Here is a 19,269-nt window from a genome sequence, read left to right as displayed (position 1 = left end):
GTTCTTGCAGTAAACCTACCATCCTCAGTCTTTGCTCATCTGGTATATTTTCTTCTTTTTAGCTCACAACAGCGTTTAGATCTGGCACAGATCAGGCACAATGAAGCCAAGCTATCAATGGACCCTTGAGAGGACAAAAGGGTCAAGATTCTCACAGATCCTCTACCATGCATAACAGCTGGTGTAAGGTGCTTTCTTGTGTTTTATTTGCTGTTTTAGGACAGATCCACCAGGAATGTTATAAAGCTTAATAATAATCCTATCTGATCGAAGCACAATGTAAAGTTTTGGTCCAGTAGTGTTTGGCTAATGGAACGGCATTATGTTTGCTAATTAGACTTTTTGGAATAGATTCCATTCGTGCAGCTGGATTATCCTTTATTTTTTACAGTGAGAAAATCTGAAAAAGATCAACATATTTTGAATTTGCCTCAAATGAACCAATGGTGGACGATGAGCTAATGATAACAAATGTTATGTTAAGTATAATGCTTGGTATCATTTCAATAAAAATTTTTAAACTGGGTGAAATTACTTCACTGAAGGTGGAGGATCAGTTTAGACGGCTTTTTATCCACTTGATTAATTAAATCATTATTTAAAAAGAAGTTCTTATGTGATTTAATAAGTGTTTCCTTGTCCAGCATTAAATATTGTTTGATGATCTTAAACACCAATAGGGACAAAAAATAAAAAAACTCTGAAGAAATGTAAAGGTCTTAACACTTTTTGACCATTCTCTACACACATATGGAAAATTTCCCATAATTCTGAACCTCACAAGCAAACACGATGAAACATGAATGTGCAAAAGTCAGAGTATAAAAAACAGTTGTGGCCTCAAAAGTAGAAAACAGTGCATGAATGTGATCAATTAGCTTTTATTTGCCCCTCATTGGAAAGAGACCCTGCTCCATTAGCAGGGCATCATTAATGACAACCAATAAAATCCACACCAGAAGTTACTACATTTTTAATACAGTTTTTCAATCTTTTTTGTTTCATTTTATTTCAAATTTTCAGGCAAATCAAAGATTTAATTCATAAGTTCCTTAAAACATATTTTTATTTTTGTAACTTAATGTAAACATCAACAATATTAAACGAAAACAACCCACCCCAAATCAATCATGAGCACTAGTGTCCACATTAAAAAGGGTGCAGCCTACATTCACAAAGTACAGACAGACATTCCCAGGCATGATTCAAAGACGTAGGAACTGTCACAAAGCCAAATTGGTGATATACTGAATGTAAAAAAAAAACGACAAAGAAGAGTAAAAAAATGTACAGTCTCTCTAAGAAAGATTGCAGTGGGTTCCAGATCCTCCAGAATTGTCCGGCTTTTAATAAAGATCATGGGTCAGTTTTACGAATGATGCAATCGCACATATGTGATATCCACATATCAACTGTGATGCAGTCCATCCCATTAGTATACAATTATTAGCCAGAAATAAGAGGATTACAAGCAAATGTTTATTATCTGCATTAGTGAGAACTGTTTACCAATGATCTCTTGTATCATCAGGTGAATCTCTTTCGTGGAAATTTGAATATAATTGCAAGACCAAAATAAATGAATAAATGTGCCCCTATGTATCTTGCATTTACAGGTGCTGGTCATAAAATTAGAATATCATGAAAAAGTAGATTGATTTCAGTAATTCCATTTAAAAAGTGAAACTTGTATATTATATTCATACATTACATACAAACTCATATATTTCAGATGTTTATTTTGTTTAATTTTGATGATTACAAATGACAACAAATGAAAATCTCAAATTCATCATATCAGAAAATTAGAATATTGTGAAAAGGTTCAAAATTGATGGCCCCTGGTGCCACACTCTAATCAGCTAATTAACTCAAACCACCTGCAAAAGCCTTTAAATGGTCTTTCAGTCTAGTTCTATAGGCTACACAATCATGGGGAAGACTGCTGACTTGACAGTTGTCCAAAAGACGACCATCGACACCTTGCACAAGGAGGGCAAGACACAAAAGGTCATCGCTAAAGAGGCTGGCTGTTCACAGAGCTCAGTGTCCAAGCACATTAATAGAGAGGCGAAGGGAAGGAAAAGATGTGGTCGAAAAAAGTGTACAAGCAAGAGAGATAACCGCACCCTGGAGAGGATTGTGAAACAAAACCCCTTCAAAAATGTGGGGGAGATTCACAAAGAGTGGACTGCAGCTGGAGTGAGTGCTTCAAGAACCACCACACACAGACGTATGAAAGACATGGGTTTCTGCTGTCGCATTCCTTGTGTCAAGCCACTCTTGAACCACAGACAGCGTCAGAAGCGTCTTGCCTGGGCTAAAGAGAAACAGGACTGGACTGCTGGTGAGTGGTCCAAAGTCATGTTCTCTGATGAAAGTAAATTTTGCATTTCCTTTGGAAATCAAGGTCCCAGAGTCTGGAGGAAAAGAAGAGAGGCACTTCATCCACGTTGCTTGAAGTCCAGTGTAAAGTTTCCACAGTCAGTGATGGTTTGGGGTGCCATGTCATCTGCTGGTGTTGGTCCATTGTGTTTTCTGAGGTCCAGGGTCAACGCAGCCACATACCAGGAAGTTTTAGAGCACTTCATGCTTCCTGCAGCTGACCAACTTTTTGGAGATGCAGATTTCATTTTCCAACAGGACTTGGCACCTGCACACAGTGCCAAAGCTACCAGTACCTGGTTGAAGGACCATGGTATCCCTGTTCTTAATTGGCCAGCAAACTCTCCTGACCTTAACCCCATAGAAAATCTATGGGGTATTGTGAAGAAGAAGATGCAATACACCAGACCCAACAATTCAGAAGAGCTAAAAGCCACTATTAGAGCAACCTGGGCTATCATAACACCTGAGCAGTGCCACAGACTGATCGACTCCATGCCACGCCGCATTGCTGCAGTAATACAGGCCAAAGGAGGCCCAACTAAATACTGAGTGCTGTACATGCTCATACTTTTCATGTTCATACTTTTCAGTTGGCCAACATTTCTATAAATCCTTTGTTTTTATTGGTCTTCAGTAATATTCTAATTTTCTGATATGATGAATTTGAGATTTTCATTTGTTGTCATTTGTAATCATCAAAATTAAACAAAATAAACATCTGAAATATATGAGTTTGTATGTAATGTATGAATATAATATACAAGTTTCACTTTTTAAATGGAATTACTGAAATCAATCTATTTTTTCATGATATTCTAATTTTATGACCAGCACCTGTATGACAAAGATCTGAAGCATCAAAAAATTCCAAAAAAGTAAAAAAAAAACAATCCACTGGACTTTGTTTCCAAGTTTGAAGACGTTTCGCTTCCCATCCAGGAAGCTTTTGAGTTCAAGGCTTTATAGAGTGGACCCAAACCAAGCCTTTTTTTGGCTTAGAAACATGCAAATTTAAGATGACAAGTGGGTCTTCCTCTTTGGAATGGGGTCGTTACTCAGCGAAATGTCTTCAAACTTGGAAAAAAAAGTCCGGTGGATTGTTTTTTAACTTTTTTGGAATGACTATGACCTGGATGACTGAGAATCCTCACCAGCAAGCATCAGGAAACATCCTCCGAAGGTACAAAGGTGCATAATAAGTTTGGTAGAAAATTCCGTAAAAGTAAAAAAAAAAAATCCACTGGACTTGGTTTCCAAGATTTAAAGACATTTCGCTACCTCTCCAGGAAGTACTGCGGAGTCTTGACCAGAGGACTCCGCAGAACACCTACACCTCGTGGACAAAGGACATTCTTTTGAGGACCAGAATGTTCATATTCTGTGTAAAGAAAATAGGTGGTTTGAGAGGGGCGTGAAGGAAGCCATCTATGTTAAGAGAGAAAAACCAACTTTAAACAGAGGTCAAAAACGTACAATTAGATCATAGACATGATCCCTTCCAGATATCACCGCACCCCCCACCCCATCACAGAGGAACGAAGCACATACCCGCTCCAGCCCATGAACAATACCTCCTTAACGACCAACCCTTAACAATCATAGACAGGTTTCAGGTATTAGAGGAGACAATCCCCCCCTTTAACGACAATCCCCCCCCCCCCCCCCCGCCCTTTAACGATAATCCACCCCCCCCCCTCCCTTTAACGACCGACCCTCAGAATCATAGACAGGTTTCAGGTATTACAGGTTAACGATGGAACCAAACGACCCACCATTCATCGGTTTCATTTGCATGTTTCCAAGCAATACGAGGCTTTGTCTATATAAAGACTCGAACTCACTGCAGATCCAGACATTTGAATTGAGAAAGCTTCCTGGAGAGATGGAGAAACGTCTTAAAATCTTGGAAACCAAGTCCAGTGGAATTTTTTTTTTTTTTTTACTTTTACGGAAAGACTATGACCTGGATGACTGAGAATCTTCATCAGAAATTTGGTAGAAAAATTTAAAGTTCTGCTCATGTATTAAAACCGAGGTGCAGTTGGGAAAGACCCCATTACTAATTTCTTCCCAATCTGCTAGATTGAACATTATATAAAACATTGTTTAAATAAGCATGAACCCTGCTTGCTGTTTTTAGTTGATCCTCTATGCTTGTTTTACAAAACGTATACTAAGTTCTGTAAAACAAACACAAAAAAAAATCATAGGGAAGGTTTTGGAGGAGGCCTAAACCTGAGGTCAGTGGATTTAATATGACTTCATCTATCTCCCATTGGGACTAAACTCTTGAGTTTGGGATTGACTTCCAGTGAATTCACTAGACTTTAGGCGCCTACTTCAAGCACTGTTTACAAAAATGGGAGCTCTATTTTGCTTTGTAGGAAACATTTTATTAGCAAAGAAGGAAATTATTTTTGTGAAATTTGTTATGTATACTTAGAACACACCTGGACCTCTAGCTATGACGAAGTTTAGTCGACCAGTTTTCTAAGTGATGAACTTCTATTATCTCTTAGTAAAATCCATTTTGTGTTATGGCATTTGGGGCGGTAAATGATATGCACAGACCTTGGTGATCTGGGTTGTGGTGGTGGTGCTGACAGTCTCAGAGGTGATGGTCTGGGCACTCAACAGCACTCCTGAATCCTTCTCTGCTAGGTTTTCCACAGGCTGTCGGAAAAATGCATCAAATTGTTATTTTCTCAGGACCAACATACTGATCTCATATAGTTATACTGATCTCTATAGTTTGAGCACTGACCTCAAAACTATCCATATTCCCTAATTGTTTTGAAAGTTAGTTCAAATGTATTTACTTATCAATAAAATCCAAACTCATATATTAACTAAAATTTGATCCCAAACATTTCACATTTATTTTATTTTAGCAATAACCAACCCTTAGGTAGTTTAGCTTCTAGATTTAGCATATTTTCTCAGAATTTACTGAAAACATTTTTGAACTCTATCAGAAGATAAACAGACATATTAACAAAACCCAGAGAAACATTCCCCATTCCATACAATTTAAATTACAATGTCTCACTAAATGTTCAAAAGATATTATTGGGACCACAAATACAGCTACTGACTGCAGGATATGCTGAGATTGTAAGAAAATCTTTTGTCAATCACTTCAGGCAAAAAAACCCAATATGTTCCTTTGAGTTTTTGCAATATTTTGACAAAGCTCGTTTTCCTTTAGAAACAACATATTGCTTTTCAGATTTTTTTTTAATCTTTAAAATCAACAAACTGACTATTGTTACTTTCTGACTATTTAGACTGAGGTTCTTTGCTTATTTGCATCTGTATGTCAGAATATGCCGGAAATCTGTGACTGACTGTTTAAGAGATCTACTGTAAGGGTCCCAAATACTCATGCATAATCAAGTGAATGGGGAGTCTATCCACACTCCATGTGGACTTGAAAGCACAGTTGTTTTTCCAGTGGTGGTCAATGGATGTTTTCTTGGTGATTGAAGGGAGCAAACAATGTGTGAATTTCATTGCAAATTTTAAGGGTTCTGAAAACTCAATAATGAGAATAACAAAAACAAAAAGGGGCCAATAAATAAAACAGATGCAAAGGAAAATATTGCAAGTAGAAAAAATGTCTTCAGGTTAAATACAACAAACTAGCAAAAAATAGCAGAAGAGCTCCAGACCACCAGGGGGAGACGCTCATCAACTTATATGAGACCAGACCTTTAGTAAAGGAGATGTTAAGAGTGACTAACATTGTGTACGAATGTCCGCCCTGATCACTATATAACGGTTATGCCATTTTAAAGGAGTGTCCGAATGAAAAATTGGTGGACTCGAAATTTCCCACAATGCATCTTGAAAAGTTGTGATCATCTATGGTCTCTAGACAAGCAGATATATCCCAGATCGCTTTCTGAGAGCAACATGGGACTTTTTGGGGCAGCAACAAATAACAAAGATGGTGCAGGCAGCGTGTGGGGAGGCGGAGTTACGTCACCAACGGGGAGCGAAAAGTAGTGATTATCTGTCCGAACAATCAGTTACCTAAGTTCACTATAAAGTCCACTATAATTCCCCACTCTATACAGTGATTGAGGGGTTTAGAAGTTAGTGTGGACATTTGGGCACAGCCAGTACAGAGCGGGAGCTATATTTTGGACTTTATAGTAAACTCAATTATCTGACCATTTGGACAGATGATCACTACTTTTTGCTCCTCTTTGGTCACGTAACTCCGCCTCGCAATGTAACTCCACATGTCAAGTGACTCTAGCTTCTCACATGATGCCTAAGCTATTTTTCTTCTCTCTCTTTCCCAAAACAAATCCCAACATGTTTTGCAAGAGAGCTCTTGCAAAGCATTTTGGGATACATCTGCACACATATATAATCATATAGGGTGCACTTTTGGACACAGCCAGAGTGTTAGGGTTCCTGTTTGTGGGGGGTTGCTTTGTGTTCTTCTTCTTTTTAGTACCTTTGCCATCCACTAGATGGTGCCCTAGTTCTCTGTTGGCCTGGAGGCCTTCTTCCTGGTGTCGACGGCCCACACCTGTGGCTTGTTTGGTCATTACCTCCAGAGGAGTATATAAGCAGCGGACTGTCATCACATTGACGCCAGAGTGTTTGCCAGAATCGGGATGACTTCCTGATCCACTGGATAAGCCTGGACCTTCTACCCCTTGGAAGGAAATATTTGTCTCTCTGAGCAAGAGGAAACCTTCACCTGATCAGTTCAAGCCCTCCTCAAGAAAATCTGAGACAGTCCGCTCCGCTGCTCCTCTGGACCCACCAAAAGTCTGCCTGTCCGCCCTCCAACTAAGTACCTCCATATCTGGACATCCTCCCCACAAACTGGACCCAAGGATCAACCAAATACCATTTTCAGTAAGTCAAATTAGGCGATTCATCTTCTTCGGCCAGTTTTCCTATGGACCATTTCTGATCTCCCTCTAGAGTTTCCGGTGCCGGTTTAACAGACCGCTGGATACTTCCCAGCTGAGAATCTCCTGTATTATCTCTCTCTGAGTTTTTGTCACATTCAATAAATTGTTAACTTTTCCCGTGCCTCTGAGTAGTTTTCTGCATGTGGGCAAGACATTTGAAACCCAACATGACAGAGTCTTTAAAAAAGAATAGAAGGAGGGGTAACCTTTTATTTCCTCCTGCCAGATGTTCTCTGGATGGCTTCCAATCCAAAAAAGTAAAAAAAAAAAAACAATCAACTGGACTGTGTTTCCAAATTTGAAGACATTTCGCTTCCCGTCCAGGAAGCTTTTTCAATTCAAAATGTCAGAATTAGGGTTGATTTCAAAGCTTTACATAATAGCCCAAAAACTTGTTTTGACTTAGAAAACATGTTAATTGAATCAGAGGAACGGGTGCGCCCCTTAGGAATTAGGAGTCGTTTTGGGTTCTTTTTTAACCTGCAGATCCCGATACTGGGCTATTGTCCATTGAATTAATTCATTGGAACTAATTTGTAGAAATATCTATGTTCTGGTACTACATGAGTTGCTAATCTTCTCCCCCTAGTGGTCTTAGAGTTTCCATTAACTTGTTGTGTTTTTGCTATTTGCTTCATTTCTTTGCTGCATCGTTCATGTTTTGGCAGCATATTTTCACTTATCTGCTCTCTATTTTCTGAGATGGCAGCATGTCTCCTTTTGTAGCACTTTTTCATTGTATGCATATTGTTGTGTTAGTGTATTAGTCTCCTTTTTGAGTTTAGTTTAATTTCGGAGTTTGCAGGATCTTTTGAATTTTTTTGCAAATCTGTATTTGCACCACTTGATCACTGCAGTTTTGACATGTACCTGTCCAGCCCCTCTCTGAGCTGCCAAAAAAGACATGTAGTGGATGCCTGGAGGAAAAGAAATGGTATTGAGCACTCAGCTATCATGATATCCACTAGCATCCATTTCCCTTCAATGTTTACTGAAAGAAAGTGTAGAAAAAAAGGATTTTGTCACAAGAAGTTAGGATATTGGCAGGTGAACTTTTTTAGGATAAAATGCAGTGTGTACAGAATCTATGTCATTATACGCCATAGTATGACCAATCAGGTCAGTACTAGTAATGTGTTAACAGAGCCATGCTGGCAGTTTGGGAAATATAAAATATCTGTAGCTAAATTGATCGAATTCTCACATTAAGCAATTCTACGCATCATTATGGAACTGTGATCTTTTCCAGGAGGTGGAGTTTTATTCAATTGTGTCCTGACCAAATAAAAAAAAAAAACGTTTTTCAGTTCAAATCCATTTTTTTTATATAGTGCCAATTCACAACATGTCATCTCAAGGCACTTTACAGAGACAATTCAAACAGATCATGGAATCTGATTGGTTTAACATTTTCTATCTAAGGAAAAATAGCTGATTGCATCGACTCATTTACTCTTCAGCAATCCCTCACACCAAGCATGCTTGGAGTGACAGCGGAGAGGAATAATAATAATAATACTGATTTGTATTATTTGTGCTTTAATTCTTGTAGGTGTCTTATATTTTAATTTTAAGTCTGTGTCCAAAAGACAAAAAGATATGTTGAATTTTATTATAACATTGCATATTTTTTTTGTAAACTTGGAGATATATTTTATTGCATGTTGCATATCCCAGTAAATCTGTTTCACCTTTAAATCTGCAACTCTCCCTAATTGTGTCTCTACTCTGATTAAAGACAGATTTATGAACCTGTCTACCAATATAATAATATATATTTTATATATATATATAAAAGAGAAAATTTTTTTCAAGATATGTAGAAGCTCTGCAGTCTGATATGTTCATTTTAATCTGTAACTCTGAGTAACGGTCCTCTGAGAAGCCCAGCTTTTTAAACTTATATAAATGTAAATTCTGTTGCCATTTCTAGCTGAAAAAGCTCCGTATGTGTAACAAACCGATTTTTCGGTGGTATCTCAAATTTTTTTTAACCAACCAGTCTCCCAACTTTTACTAAAACATATATCGAAGTAGCTGCCAGTTAAAATTCACTGAGTGCGGCTGTGTCTCTCCTGTGTCTCTCCTCCATCCAGCTACGTAGCGCCTCTGTACGCAGTGAAATGCAGCGACTCGAGAGCAGCGGGAGAGCGAGGAAAAAACACGTACTGAAAATGTGCTGACCAGTTAGCTGCACCCAACCCCAGTTACTGTTGGCTGAAGTAAATCATCAGAAAGGGGGATAAAAGCGTAAATTATTGGTGGGGACTTTCCCCTCCATGCCAAAGTTGGTGGGGAAATGTCCATCCCAGTCGATCAGGAAGTTACAGCTGCGGTTGGAGCAATGATGCAGGAAGTCGTGTCGGGTTTGTTCATCCCCATTGACTTTCAATGAGCTCTAAAATAGCCTCGTCCCATGTGATTTTCTGTTGAATTGGATGCAAACTCAGATTTAGTGTGTTCAGGGCTTAAAAAAAACCTACAGAATACACATAAACATCTTCTATCTAAAATACAATAATTTATTAACAGAACAGAATCTTGACGTAGTGGTTCGAGCAGTGAGCTTGTGCTGTGCTGAGAAGTTTGCAAGTACCCGATTCGATCCCCACAGCCTGCACTGTGGGTTCCTGAGCAAATACCCTTAACCCCACACTGCTCCCCAGGTGCCGCACAATGGCAGCCCACTGCTCCCCAAGGGGATAGGATTAATGCAGAGGTAAATTTCTAGTAACATGTATTTAACACAAAAGCAAACTATGAAAAATTAAATAAATCTAACAACATATGGAATAAATTGTTAAACGAAACAAATAAGAATGAAAATCAAACCATCAAAGTGATTCAATGATACTATGTGTCAAATTAAGAACAAATGTTGATTTTGAAGAATAGGGCGATATTAGCTTATACGCTAACAAAGAACAATAGTTGGCAGGTGATCAAACAAACAGCTCACGATGCAAAGGAGAAGGGAAACATTAAAAACTATTTAATAAATCTGTTCTTCGGTCTAGTTTAATTGCTATAGTTCCAAATAATTATCAATATGTAAAGTGTGAGTGGGATTTCGGCGGCCACCTGTCATCTAAAAATAGCTGATTAAGTTAATTATGACTATAGAGATTATGCTGAAGTTCAGCCAATGATTTAGCAGATATTCCATTTTTTTTCTTCTTTAATTCAAACATTTGACAAAATGAGTCATTAAAGCTGTAATCATTATATGATGATATTAAAGTTTTCCACAAGATTGCAGAATTTACCATCCCATCCCAAACCTAAACACTTCTCCAAGCCAGACAAAGTGAGGTTTTTGGGGTTTTGTTGGACCCATTACACTGGTCTCGTCCTTAGAGGATCTTTGGAGGTCTCAAATGAGGAGAAGGAGAGTCTGTACATCAGAAGTCAGCTCAGGGATCCGATGAGTAACAGCCTAGATTTGGGAGGGATGTTCTGCAGTATTCCTGACCTGTCATTGTGAGTATAATTATATTCTCTAGGAGTTGGAAGAAGAATGCTGAGACTCCCATCTAAATGCTTAGATAACATTAGTGTTAATTGTTTCCTGATAGGCTCAATACATTTGATTGCCAAAATCAAATGTATTGAGTTCCCTCCACCCTGTTATTTTTTTTAGCTCGATTGCCTTCATAAGTTAAGCCTAATTGAGTTTAGGTACACTATTTTATTCAAGAGAGTTTAACTAAAACATTTTCGAATTCAGAGTTGTATGATTTTGTTAACACGTTATTTTATGTAATAAAATGATGCTGCTTTATGTTTTCAAAAAAATCCCAATATGTTTCAAAACTAGACAATAAAGAAACTAATAGCTGAAGTCAGTTACAGCTTGTCTGATTATGTAAATGCAACGTATAAGTATACTGATCAGGCATGGGGGGGTCGTGGAGAGAAGTGCACGTTAAATTTGGGGTTGCGACTCAAAAGGTTGAGAGACACTACAGAATAGGATGTAATGACGTCACAAGTAGCGAGCACACTGAGTCTGGCTGCAGACCTGCTCTGTCAGGACCCAGAGCTGCCCTGTCAGGACCGAGACGTGCTCTGTCAGGACCCAGAGCTGCCCTGTCAGGACCCAGAGCTGCCCTGTCAGGACCGAGACCTGCTCTGTCAGGACCCAGAGCTGTACTGTCAGGACCCAGAACTGTACTGTCAGGACCGAGACGTGCTCTGTCAGGACCCAGAGCTGTACTGTCAGGACCGAGACCTGCTCTGTCAGGACCCAGAGCTGTACTGTCAGGACCGAGACCTGCTCTGTCAGGACCCAGAGCTGTACTGTCAGGACCGAGACCTGCTCTGTCAGGACCCAGAGCTGCCCTGTCAGGACCGAGACGTGCTCTGTCAGGAGCCAGAGCTGCTCTGTCAGGACCCAGAGCTGTACTGTCAGGACCGAGACCTGCTCTGTCAGGACCCAGAGCTGTACTGTCAGGACCGAGACCTGCTCTTTCAGGACCCAGAGCTGTACTGTCAGGACCCAGAACTGTACTGTCAGGACCGAGACGTGCTCTGTCAGGACCCAGAGCTGTACTGTCAGGACCGAGACCTGCTCTGTCAGGACCCAGAGCTGTACTGTCAGGACCGAGACCTGCTCTGTCAGGACCCAGAGCTGTACTATCAGGACCGAGACCTGCTCTGTCAGGACCCAGAGCTGCCCTGTCAGGACCGAGACGTGCTCTGTCAGGACCCAGAGCTGCTCTGTCAGGACCCAGAGCTGTACTGTCAGGACCGAGACCTGCTCTGTCAGGACCCAGAGCTGTACTGTCAGGACCGAGACCTGCTCTTTCAGGACCCAGAGCTGTACTGTCAGGACCCAGAACTGTACTGTCAGGACCGAGACGTGCTCTGTCAGGACCCAGAGCTGTACTGTCAGGACCGAGACCTGCTCTGTCAGGACCCAGAGCTGTACTGTCAGGACCGAGACCTGCTCTGTCAGGACCCAGAGCTGTACTGTCAGGACCCAGAACTGTACTGTCAGGACCTTTGCTACAGAGCTGCTACTGTGAGGTCTCCTGAGCTGTTAGCACAAGAAGTTGATTCAAAGCCTTTCTAAAGTAAAAGCAAGCGTCGATAAACTCCCCATGAAGATAGCCTTCTTTTGCAAAGGAGTATTGTTTTGCTGAAAAATTATGTGCACACACAGTTTTACTCCCCACAAAACTCCTATCTGGAATAAGAGATTTGTGCTACAAAAAAATATGTCTCTGTATTTGGATCACTGGAAGAAAAAGTTCTGATGAAAATTAAACAGACAGATGTTGTGATTTTAATGTTCAATGCCCATCCAGGTAGGATGTCATATTAATGTTGTGAATTTAAAACGTGTTGAGCTGTTGCTCAACACGTTTCTGTATAGCATAATGAAGCATGCAGTCCATTCCGTTAGTATTGTCTTTACTCATCAGTAAACACATAAAATGATTATCAAAAGACAGATTCTTTGTTCTGTTCCTAATTATGCCAGACCTGGAAACCTTTTTGTCCATTTCCATTGGATGGCTTGAGTTTCATCCGGCTGCAGCTCAGCAGTCAGGCCAACAACCAGAGGGTTCTTTGTCTCAGTGGCTCATAGCAAGGGTCCTTATTGTCTCAGATGTTCATCAACGCAGGCCTTCTGTGTTGCAAAATCCTGTGTGCTCTGCGATTTAGTCTGCCCTCACACAGAGGGGGCAGGCAATTCACACCTCTGTGGGCTGTCATGTAACTTGCCTGTGCCTGACTTGCAGAGATTCCACAGCTGTTTATTCATCAAACTTGCGTTCTCTTCTCTGGTCATCATGTCAAGATGAAATATGGACACTGGTTCCCAATGTCCTTGCTTCTCTTCATTGGCTTAGAATTTAAAATCATCCTTCTCACACATAAAGTCTTAAATGGCAAAGTTCCATCTTACATCAGAGATCTGATTGTTCCTTATGTTCCTAACGGACTAGCTTCATCTGGTCTGTTCCTGTTTGGTTGTGACTCCATCATGTTGAGAAATATCAGCTGTGCTGCTGCCTTCAACAACTTTGTTAGTAGATGTTCAGGCTCAGCCTGTCCTTGAACCAGTGGCGGCCGGCCCATAGGGGGCGCTGGGGCACCGCCCTCCCTGATAAGAAGAGAGAAACGTAAAATATATTTTTAGAAATTAACTCATAAATGTCAGTTTTACTCTCTAGACTGTGTACCTATAAGCAAAACAAATTATATAAACTACATTTCCCTATCTACTGTCATTAATTTGTGGATTTCCACAGACAGACTCCTACCGTCTCTGTTCTGGGGGCGCTGATCAGACTGACCCACATTTGCAGAGAATCTGTCAATCATGTACTATTGCTAGGTGAATTTAATGGCCAATCAGTGTCTCGGAACTTTATGGTCTTGGGGCGCTGAAAATACTGCGCTTTAACAGGCTTCTGAACCCAAGCGCAGGTGCAGACAGTTAGAGGGAAGATGGCGAACGTAACGAACGAGATGCAGCTTCCACCAAATTCGGTGAGATCCTTATTTATCTACCCGTTTGCCAGAAGAACATCCCTGTTGTAGGATATGAACATTTCATGTCATGGTTATTGTGACTGTGACGAATCCACCTCGTCGCTTAAAACAACCTCTCTAACTTTGCGCGCCACACACACATTCCTGTTATACTGTGTTTGTGAGGACCAATACACTCGCGCTGAGCCCAGTAGCTCCATGAACTTAAAACACACAAGCTGTCCTGGTTACCTGCTGCGTATTGAGGGTGCACACTTAATATTTCAGTGGGGTTAGCCGTGTGTGTGTGTGTGTGTGGGTATGTGGGGGGGGGGTGGGTGTGTACGTGTTTATGCTACGGGGACTTGTCATCTTCAGTCTGGCTGCGTCTTTGCTGGGTTCAAACCCAGTTTGGTGTAATTGAATAAGTCAATGAATCTGTGTAAAAGAATTAAGTTGTAAAAATTATTTGTTTTTGTACATCAATTGTTTGTGGAGGTAATATATGGACAAAACTGATCAATGAGAAGAAATCAGAAATAAGAGAGCCTGAGGTGAGGGGCTTAAACTATTTAATGAGGGCTGTGGGAAGAAAAGCGGCAGCTTTTGTTTTCTGTTTCTTTGTTTCATTGCTGGTAACTGGAGGGAGGCTGAGGCCCAGAGTATCTTGTACATGTTTAGTTTCTTTTGCACCCTGTTTTGAGTTTTTGAGCACAATAAATCACCAACACCGGTAACCCGACTGAGACTGGATTCTTGGAGGCCAAAGAACCCCGTCACAGTGACCCAAATCATCACTGTTACTGTTATTATATAGTAAATTAAATCATTACTGTTAAATTGTATGTATTGTCCAATTGTTTATTTGAATTCTTATTCCGGATTAGTTGGAGACATACACTAGGCTATATCAGCCCCACCAAAAATATTTTTCACCAGCCGCCACTGCCTTGAACCCCAGTGGGCCTCAGCAGATGGCCCCTCACACTGAGCCTGGTTCTGCTGGAGGGTTCTTGATGGTAAAAGAGTTTTTTTCTCCACTGTTGCTCCAAGCATGCTTAGTGTGAGGGATTGAGCAGCAGGCGCAGCGCGTCGGGAGCGCGCCGCCAACGCGCTGCCGCCGCTCGAGATGGAAAAATTGAAGTTTTGCTGCTGGAAGCGCCGCATCAACGAATCAGAGAAGCTGATCTGGGAGCTGACAGTGAGACAGACACATCGCTCTGATGCCATATGATATTAAAGCAAATGAAAGGGCTGGATGTATGAGGAGATGATGAAAGCGTGGCTGAGGCAGGTGTATGTGAGGAGACCAGGTGGTTTTTTCCACGCATCACCATCGCTGTTAATCTGTGACTCCATGCGTGCCCATCTCACAGCTGATGTGAAAAACATGGTGAAAAAAAATTTTACGCTGTGCTCGCCGTTATCCCGGGGGTCTGACAAAGGAACTTCCACAGCTCGACATCGGTGTGATTCAAAGTAAGGCTGCGAGCGGCGTGGGAGCGATGGGTGACAGACGGAGACCACAGTTTCACGATAAGTGGAAGGCAGCGCCGGGCAAGTTACGCCACCGTTTGCGGATAGATTGTAGATGCTTGGACTAACGTGTCTGCTGGCTCTGTTGTTCAAGCTTTCGCAAAGGCCGGCATTATTTCTGAGGAGCCGCACTGCACGGAAAGTGACTCTGACAGCGAAGAAGGGGAAATTGGCATGTCTGATTTAGTGCAGCTGTTTTATTCAGAAACAGAGGATGATGACTTTGATGGGTTCGATTAATACTTTGTAATAAATACCTGAATAAAGCACAATCATACTCAGTTTTGCTCCCGCTCTATTTTTCTACCTGAAATCTTAATTCAACAGCAGCCTCTGGGCCGGGTTCACCGCGGCGGCTGGCAGGTGTTTTTTCATCTAAATAATCTAAATCTTGCAGCTATATTTGCTGTGATCAGTGGGAATAAAGTAGTTTTAATATGTTTTTAAGTGAGAAAGTCCACCTGAAAACTTCATAATTGCAGTCAGTTCATCCAGATTATCTATTTCTGTCGGAGGCGCTCAGACCCCCACATACCAGCGGTGCACCGACAGTAGAAATCCGTTCATCAGCAGCCTCTAGGCCGGGCAGCCTCCGGTTTCACCGCGGTGGCTGACAGGTGTTTTTCATCTAAATAATTTAAACTGCAGGCACCAGGATACCGGTAATAAAAGCGAACATATTCCGTCGGCAGGTTTCAGGATTTTAAGTTAATTTAGGAGCGATCACAGCGCTCTGTCATCTGCGATGTGTCTGTCTCACGGCCAGCTCCCAGGTTTGATTAATACTTTGTAATAAATACATGAATAAAGCACAGTCATACTCAGTTTTGGGCCCGCTGTATTTTTAAATACGCAGTAGAGGTATTTAAAGGTAGTAGAGGACATGTACCTGTATATAAAAAACGCGCCCTATAGTCCGGTGCGCCTTATGTGTGTGTTAAATACAGAAATGGCACACATAACTGAGAGTGCGCCTTTTAGTACGGTGCGCCTTATGGTCGTGAAAATACGGTACTTTTATTTATTTATTCTTAAGGCTTCCTCTGACTAGTGTGGACTGAGTCAATGCAGACATTTTATCCTTCATAGGACAATTTTGCATGTACCGTGACAAATGCCTTCAATTCCCACACTTCTATGGTGTCATCAGATGAGTTTGAGTTCTGGCTTTACAAAAAACGAAGAAGCAAAATCTAGCAGGACGTTGATTCTTCTCCCACTGCACACCTGTCAGAGAGGCAGCGAGGGTGGTTGAGACGCTAGTGACTGGCTGCTCTGAGCAACGTGTCACAATTGTCTGGGGACTCTTGTGAGCCTGGTGTCATGTTTGAAACAGCTCGCCATGAATACTCATTCCAGGTGAGCAGTATTTTCTTGCTGCACTGAAACATGTAGTGAGACATTAAAGTTGTAAAATTGGAACAGAATAATTAACTATGTCAAAGCTTACTGTTACACATTTTATCTTGATACTGGAGACAGTTTGTCTGAGACATTTTTTCCATTTTCTGTCTTATATGCATTGAACTATCTAGGAACTGATCTAAGGATAAACTTGCCTGCTAAGATGGTGGATTAAACACTTTATTTTTCTCTTATCTTTAAGCACCAAATGTTGGTTAGTCATGTTGGACTGTATCTGAGGTCACAAGTAAACCAGGCCTTTAGTCTGCCCTCTTTTACTTTAAATGGCCTGGTATAGCATTTAGAAATTATTGTGCAATACAAACAGAAAATGTATGTAAAGGATAAGATGTATTTGATTCAAGCGATGAATACTTAAGAAATTTGTCGCTTACTTCCTCCTACCTGTTATCTCAGTTTGCTCGTATTTTTTACTCTTAACTTCTTATCTCTCACCTAAATTGGACTAAAATGTCATATCAGTAAATACGAAGGATTATTATCATTTTTTTTTTAAATTTACATTGACTTGAGGAGAACTAGGAGGTTAACGCTTGGTATGGAAAGGACACAACTTGGCAAGTGATTCTAAACATTGACAGCCAGCTAATTAACTCAGCCAGCAAACAGAATGCAGATGCTACCTGGCATCACCTCTAAAAAAGGCCAAAAGATCAAAAAAAGATGGCCAAGAGGTAGAACTCTGCACCTAGATAAAGAAGACTGGCAGAAAAATGTCTTACCGTCCCCAGGAAAACATCACAATAGCAGCAGTCAGCTTTAACATGGAAAATAAGAGTGAAACCAGCAAGAAATATTGGAATTTCAACACAAAAGAGGTTTTGACCACTTAGAAATGACCCCCAGGAAAATAGTCAATCTGACAACAAACAGAAGCTCTAATCGGTTTTGTCCTAAGTTGCCAGATAAGGCTGGAAAAACCATAGCAAACACACACTGTTAGGAAGAAAAATTAAAGCATTCAAGAGGGATTTTATTAATCTGCTAAATAAGGTTGAAGGTCTGAATGCCTTTTTAAGACTATTTATCGTGGTGAGGAGATTTTCTGGAGATTTCTGATGCTAAAAAAAAGACTAAAACAATCACATTGAACAGCATCTGTGACCTTCCAACAGTTTTCTGGGATAAAATAAATTTTTTGTCTCAATATGTCAGAGTACCAAAGCTCCAAACCTCCAACATTTTCTATTCAGTGAATAATACACCAGCAGCTTTCTCCTTGAACAAAGAAACGTGAAGTAGGTCAATAAATAATAAGCTTTGTTTTAATCCCTCTTACCTGTGCAGACTCATATGTGATGGTCTTTGTCTCGGTGTGAACCAAAGGAATGTCCTTATAAGTCACAGTTCCTCTTACAGAGTTGGTGATGTCTGAGATAGTGACAGTCTGAGCCCGTAGCACCGGAGACTGGAGAGATGAAAAAAACAGGACCTATTTGGTGAGAACTGATTCTGTCTATATGGTCTCCGTAATCATTTTAAATCTTAAATATATGCTTTGTTCTTCTTTGCAAATTATTTATGTTGTGTTTTTTTTATCCCTGCATTTATAACAGAATTAGGAATAACTTTAAAATATGGTGACTTGTGAAAGTAAAGTCAAATAAAAAAGTTATTTGTCTATAATTTTAAGTAAGCACAAACATTGAGTTTATGAAAGATGGAAAACATTTAAAACCCTTGGAGAGGAATATACGTCCCGATGGAACCCCATTTCTCAGTTTGGATTGAAGGATGACAAAAAACACACACATTTTGCTGTTAATTGTAGCAGTCCAAAGGGTGAAATATAAAAGATGTATATAGATTTAACACCTGTATGATACGCCTATTGACTAGAGGTTACTAAGCACGCATAAACCTTTTTCAATTAGGCTTGCAAAGGTGTTAGCAGGAGTGGTAAACAGGATTTTATCATAATATAAAGCTGAAAGTTGTCTTCTAATAATGTGTTTTCAGTCCTTTTAAAAAATCTGTCCCATAATGAAAGAAAAATCCATTTAGATTTCATTAAAAATGCTTTCCCTCTGTCTTTTTTTGTTCCTTTATTTATGCAGAAATGTTTCTTGAGTCTAATTTACAAAAGATACCTGTACTGTAACATAAATTACCAGCAAAAAAACAAGACTAAACGCCCGCTCACACTGAGTCTGGTTCTGCTGGAGGTTTCTTCCTGTTAAAAGTGAGTTTTTCTCTCCACTGTCGTTACTAGTATGCTTAGTGTGAGAGATTGCCTTCAAGTCAATGAGTCGATGCAATCAACTGGTTTTCCTTAGATAGAAAACTTTGAATCAATTTGACTGGATGATCTGGTTGAATTATAAAGTGCCTTGAGATAATGTGTTGTGAATTGAATTAAACAGCTGATCTAAAGTGGTCTACATATCAAAATATCTCCTAATTCTGTTAGCGATAGATTAAGCAAATGTTAAGGTGGCCTGTGAAATTGGTGACTCGTAATAACTTTTGAAACTTTGTTTGGAAACTATTAAGTCAGCAG

At 40.3% G+C, this 19,269-nt stretch overlaps 1 protein-coding gene across 3 annotated transcripts in view; it reads right to left on the bottom strand.

The window, feature by feature from the left end:
• The window catches only part of epb41a (erythrocyte membrane protein band 4.1a), a 105,775-nt gene that overhangs the window by 24,036 nt on the left and 62,470 nt on the right, over nucleotides 1-19,269 (bottom strand). For 2 of the 3 annotated variants that reach the window (XM_038304040.1, XM_038304039.1), the window contains exons 17-18: nucleotides 18,049-18,177; nucleotides 4,960-5,061 (exon numbers count right to left, since the gene is read on the bottom strand). In XM_038304040.1, the coding sequence (XP_038159968.1) occupies nucleotides 4,960-5,061; nucleotides 18,049-18,177 (231 nt within the window). The remainder of the gene's footprint in view (nucleotides 1-4,959; nucleotides 5,062-18,048; nucleotides 18,178-19,269) is intronic. The other variant, XM_038304041.1, reaches the window with a different exon arrangement.

Source organism: Cyprinodon tularosa, unplaced genomic scaffold, assembly GCF_016077235.1.
Source record: "Cyprinodon tularosa strain WSP-4 unplaced genomic scaffold, ASM1607723v1 ctg524, whole genome shotgun sequence".
Classification (NCBI taxonomy): Eukaryota; Metazoa; Chordata; class Actinopteri; order Cyprinodontiformes; family Cyprinodontidae; genus Cyprinodon; species Cyprinodon tularosa.
This window is presented reverse-complemented; position numbering and strand designations above follow the sequence as displayed.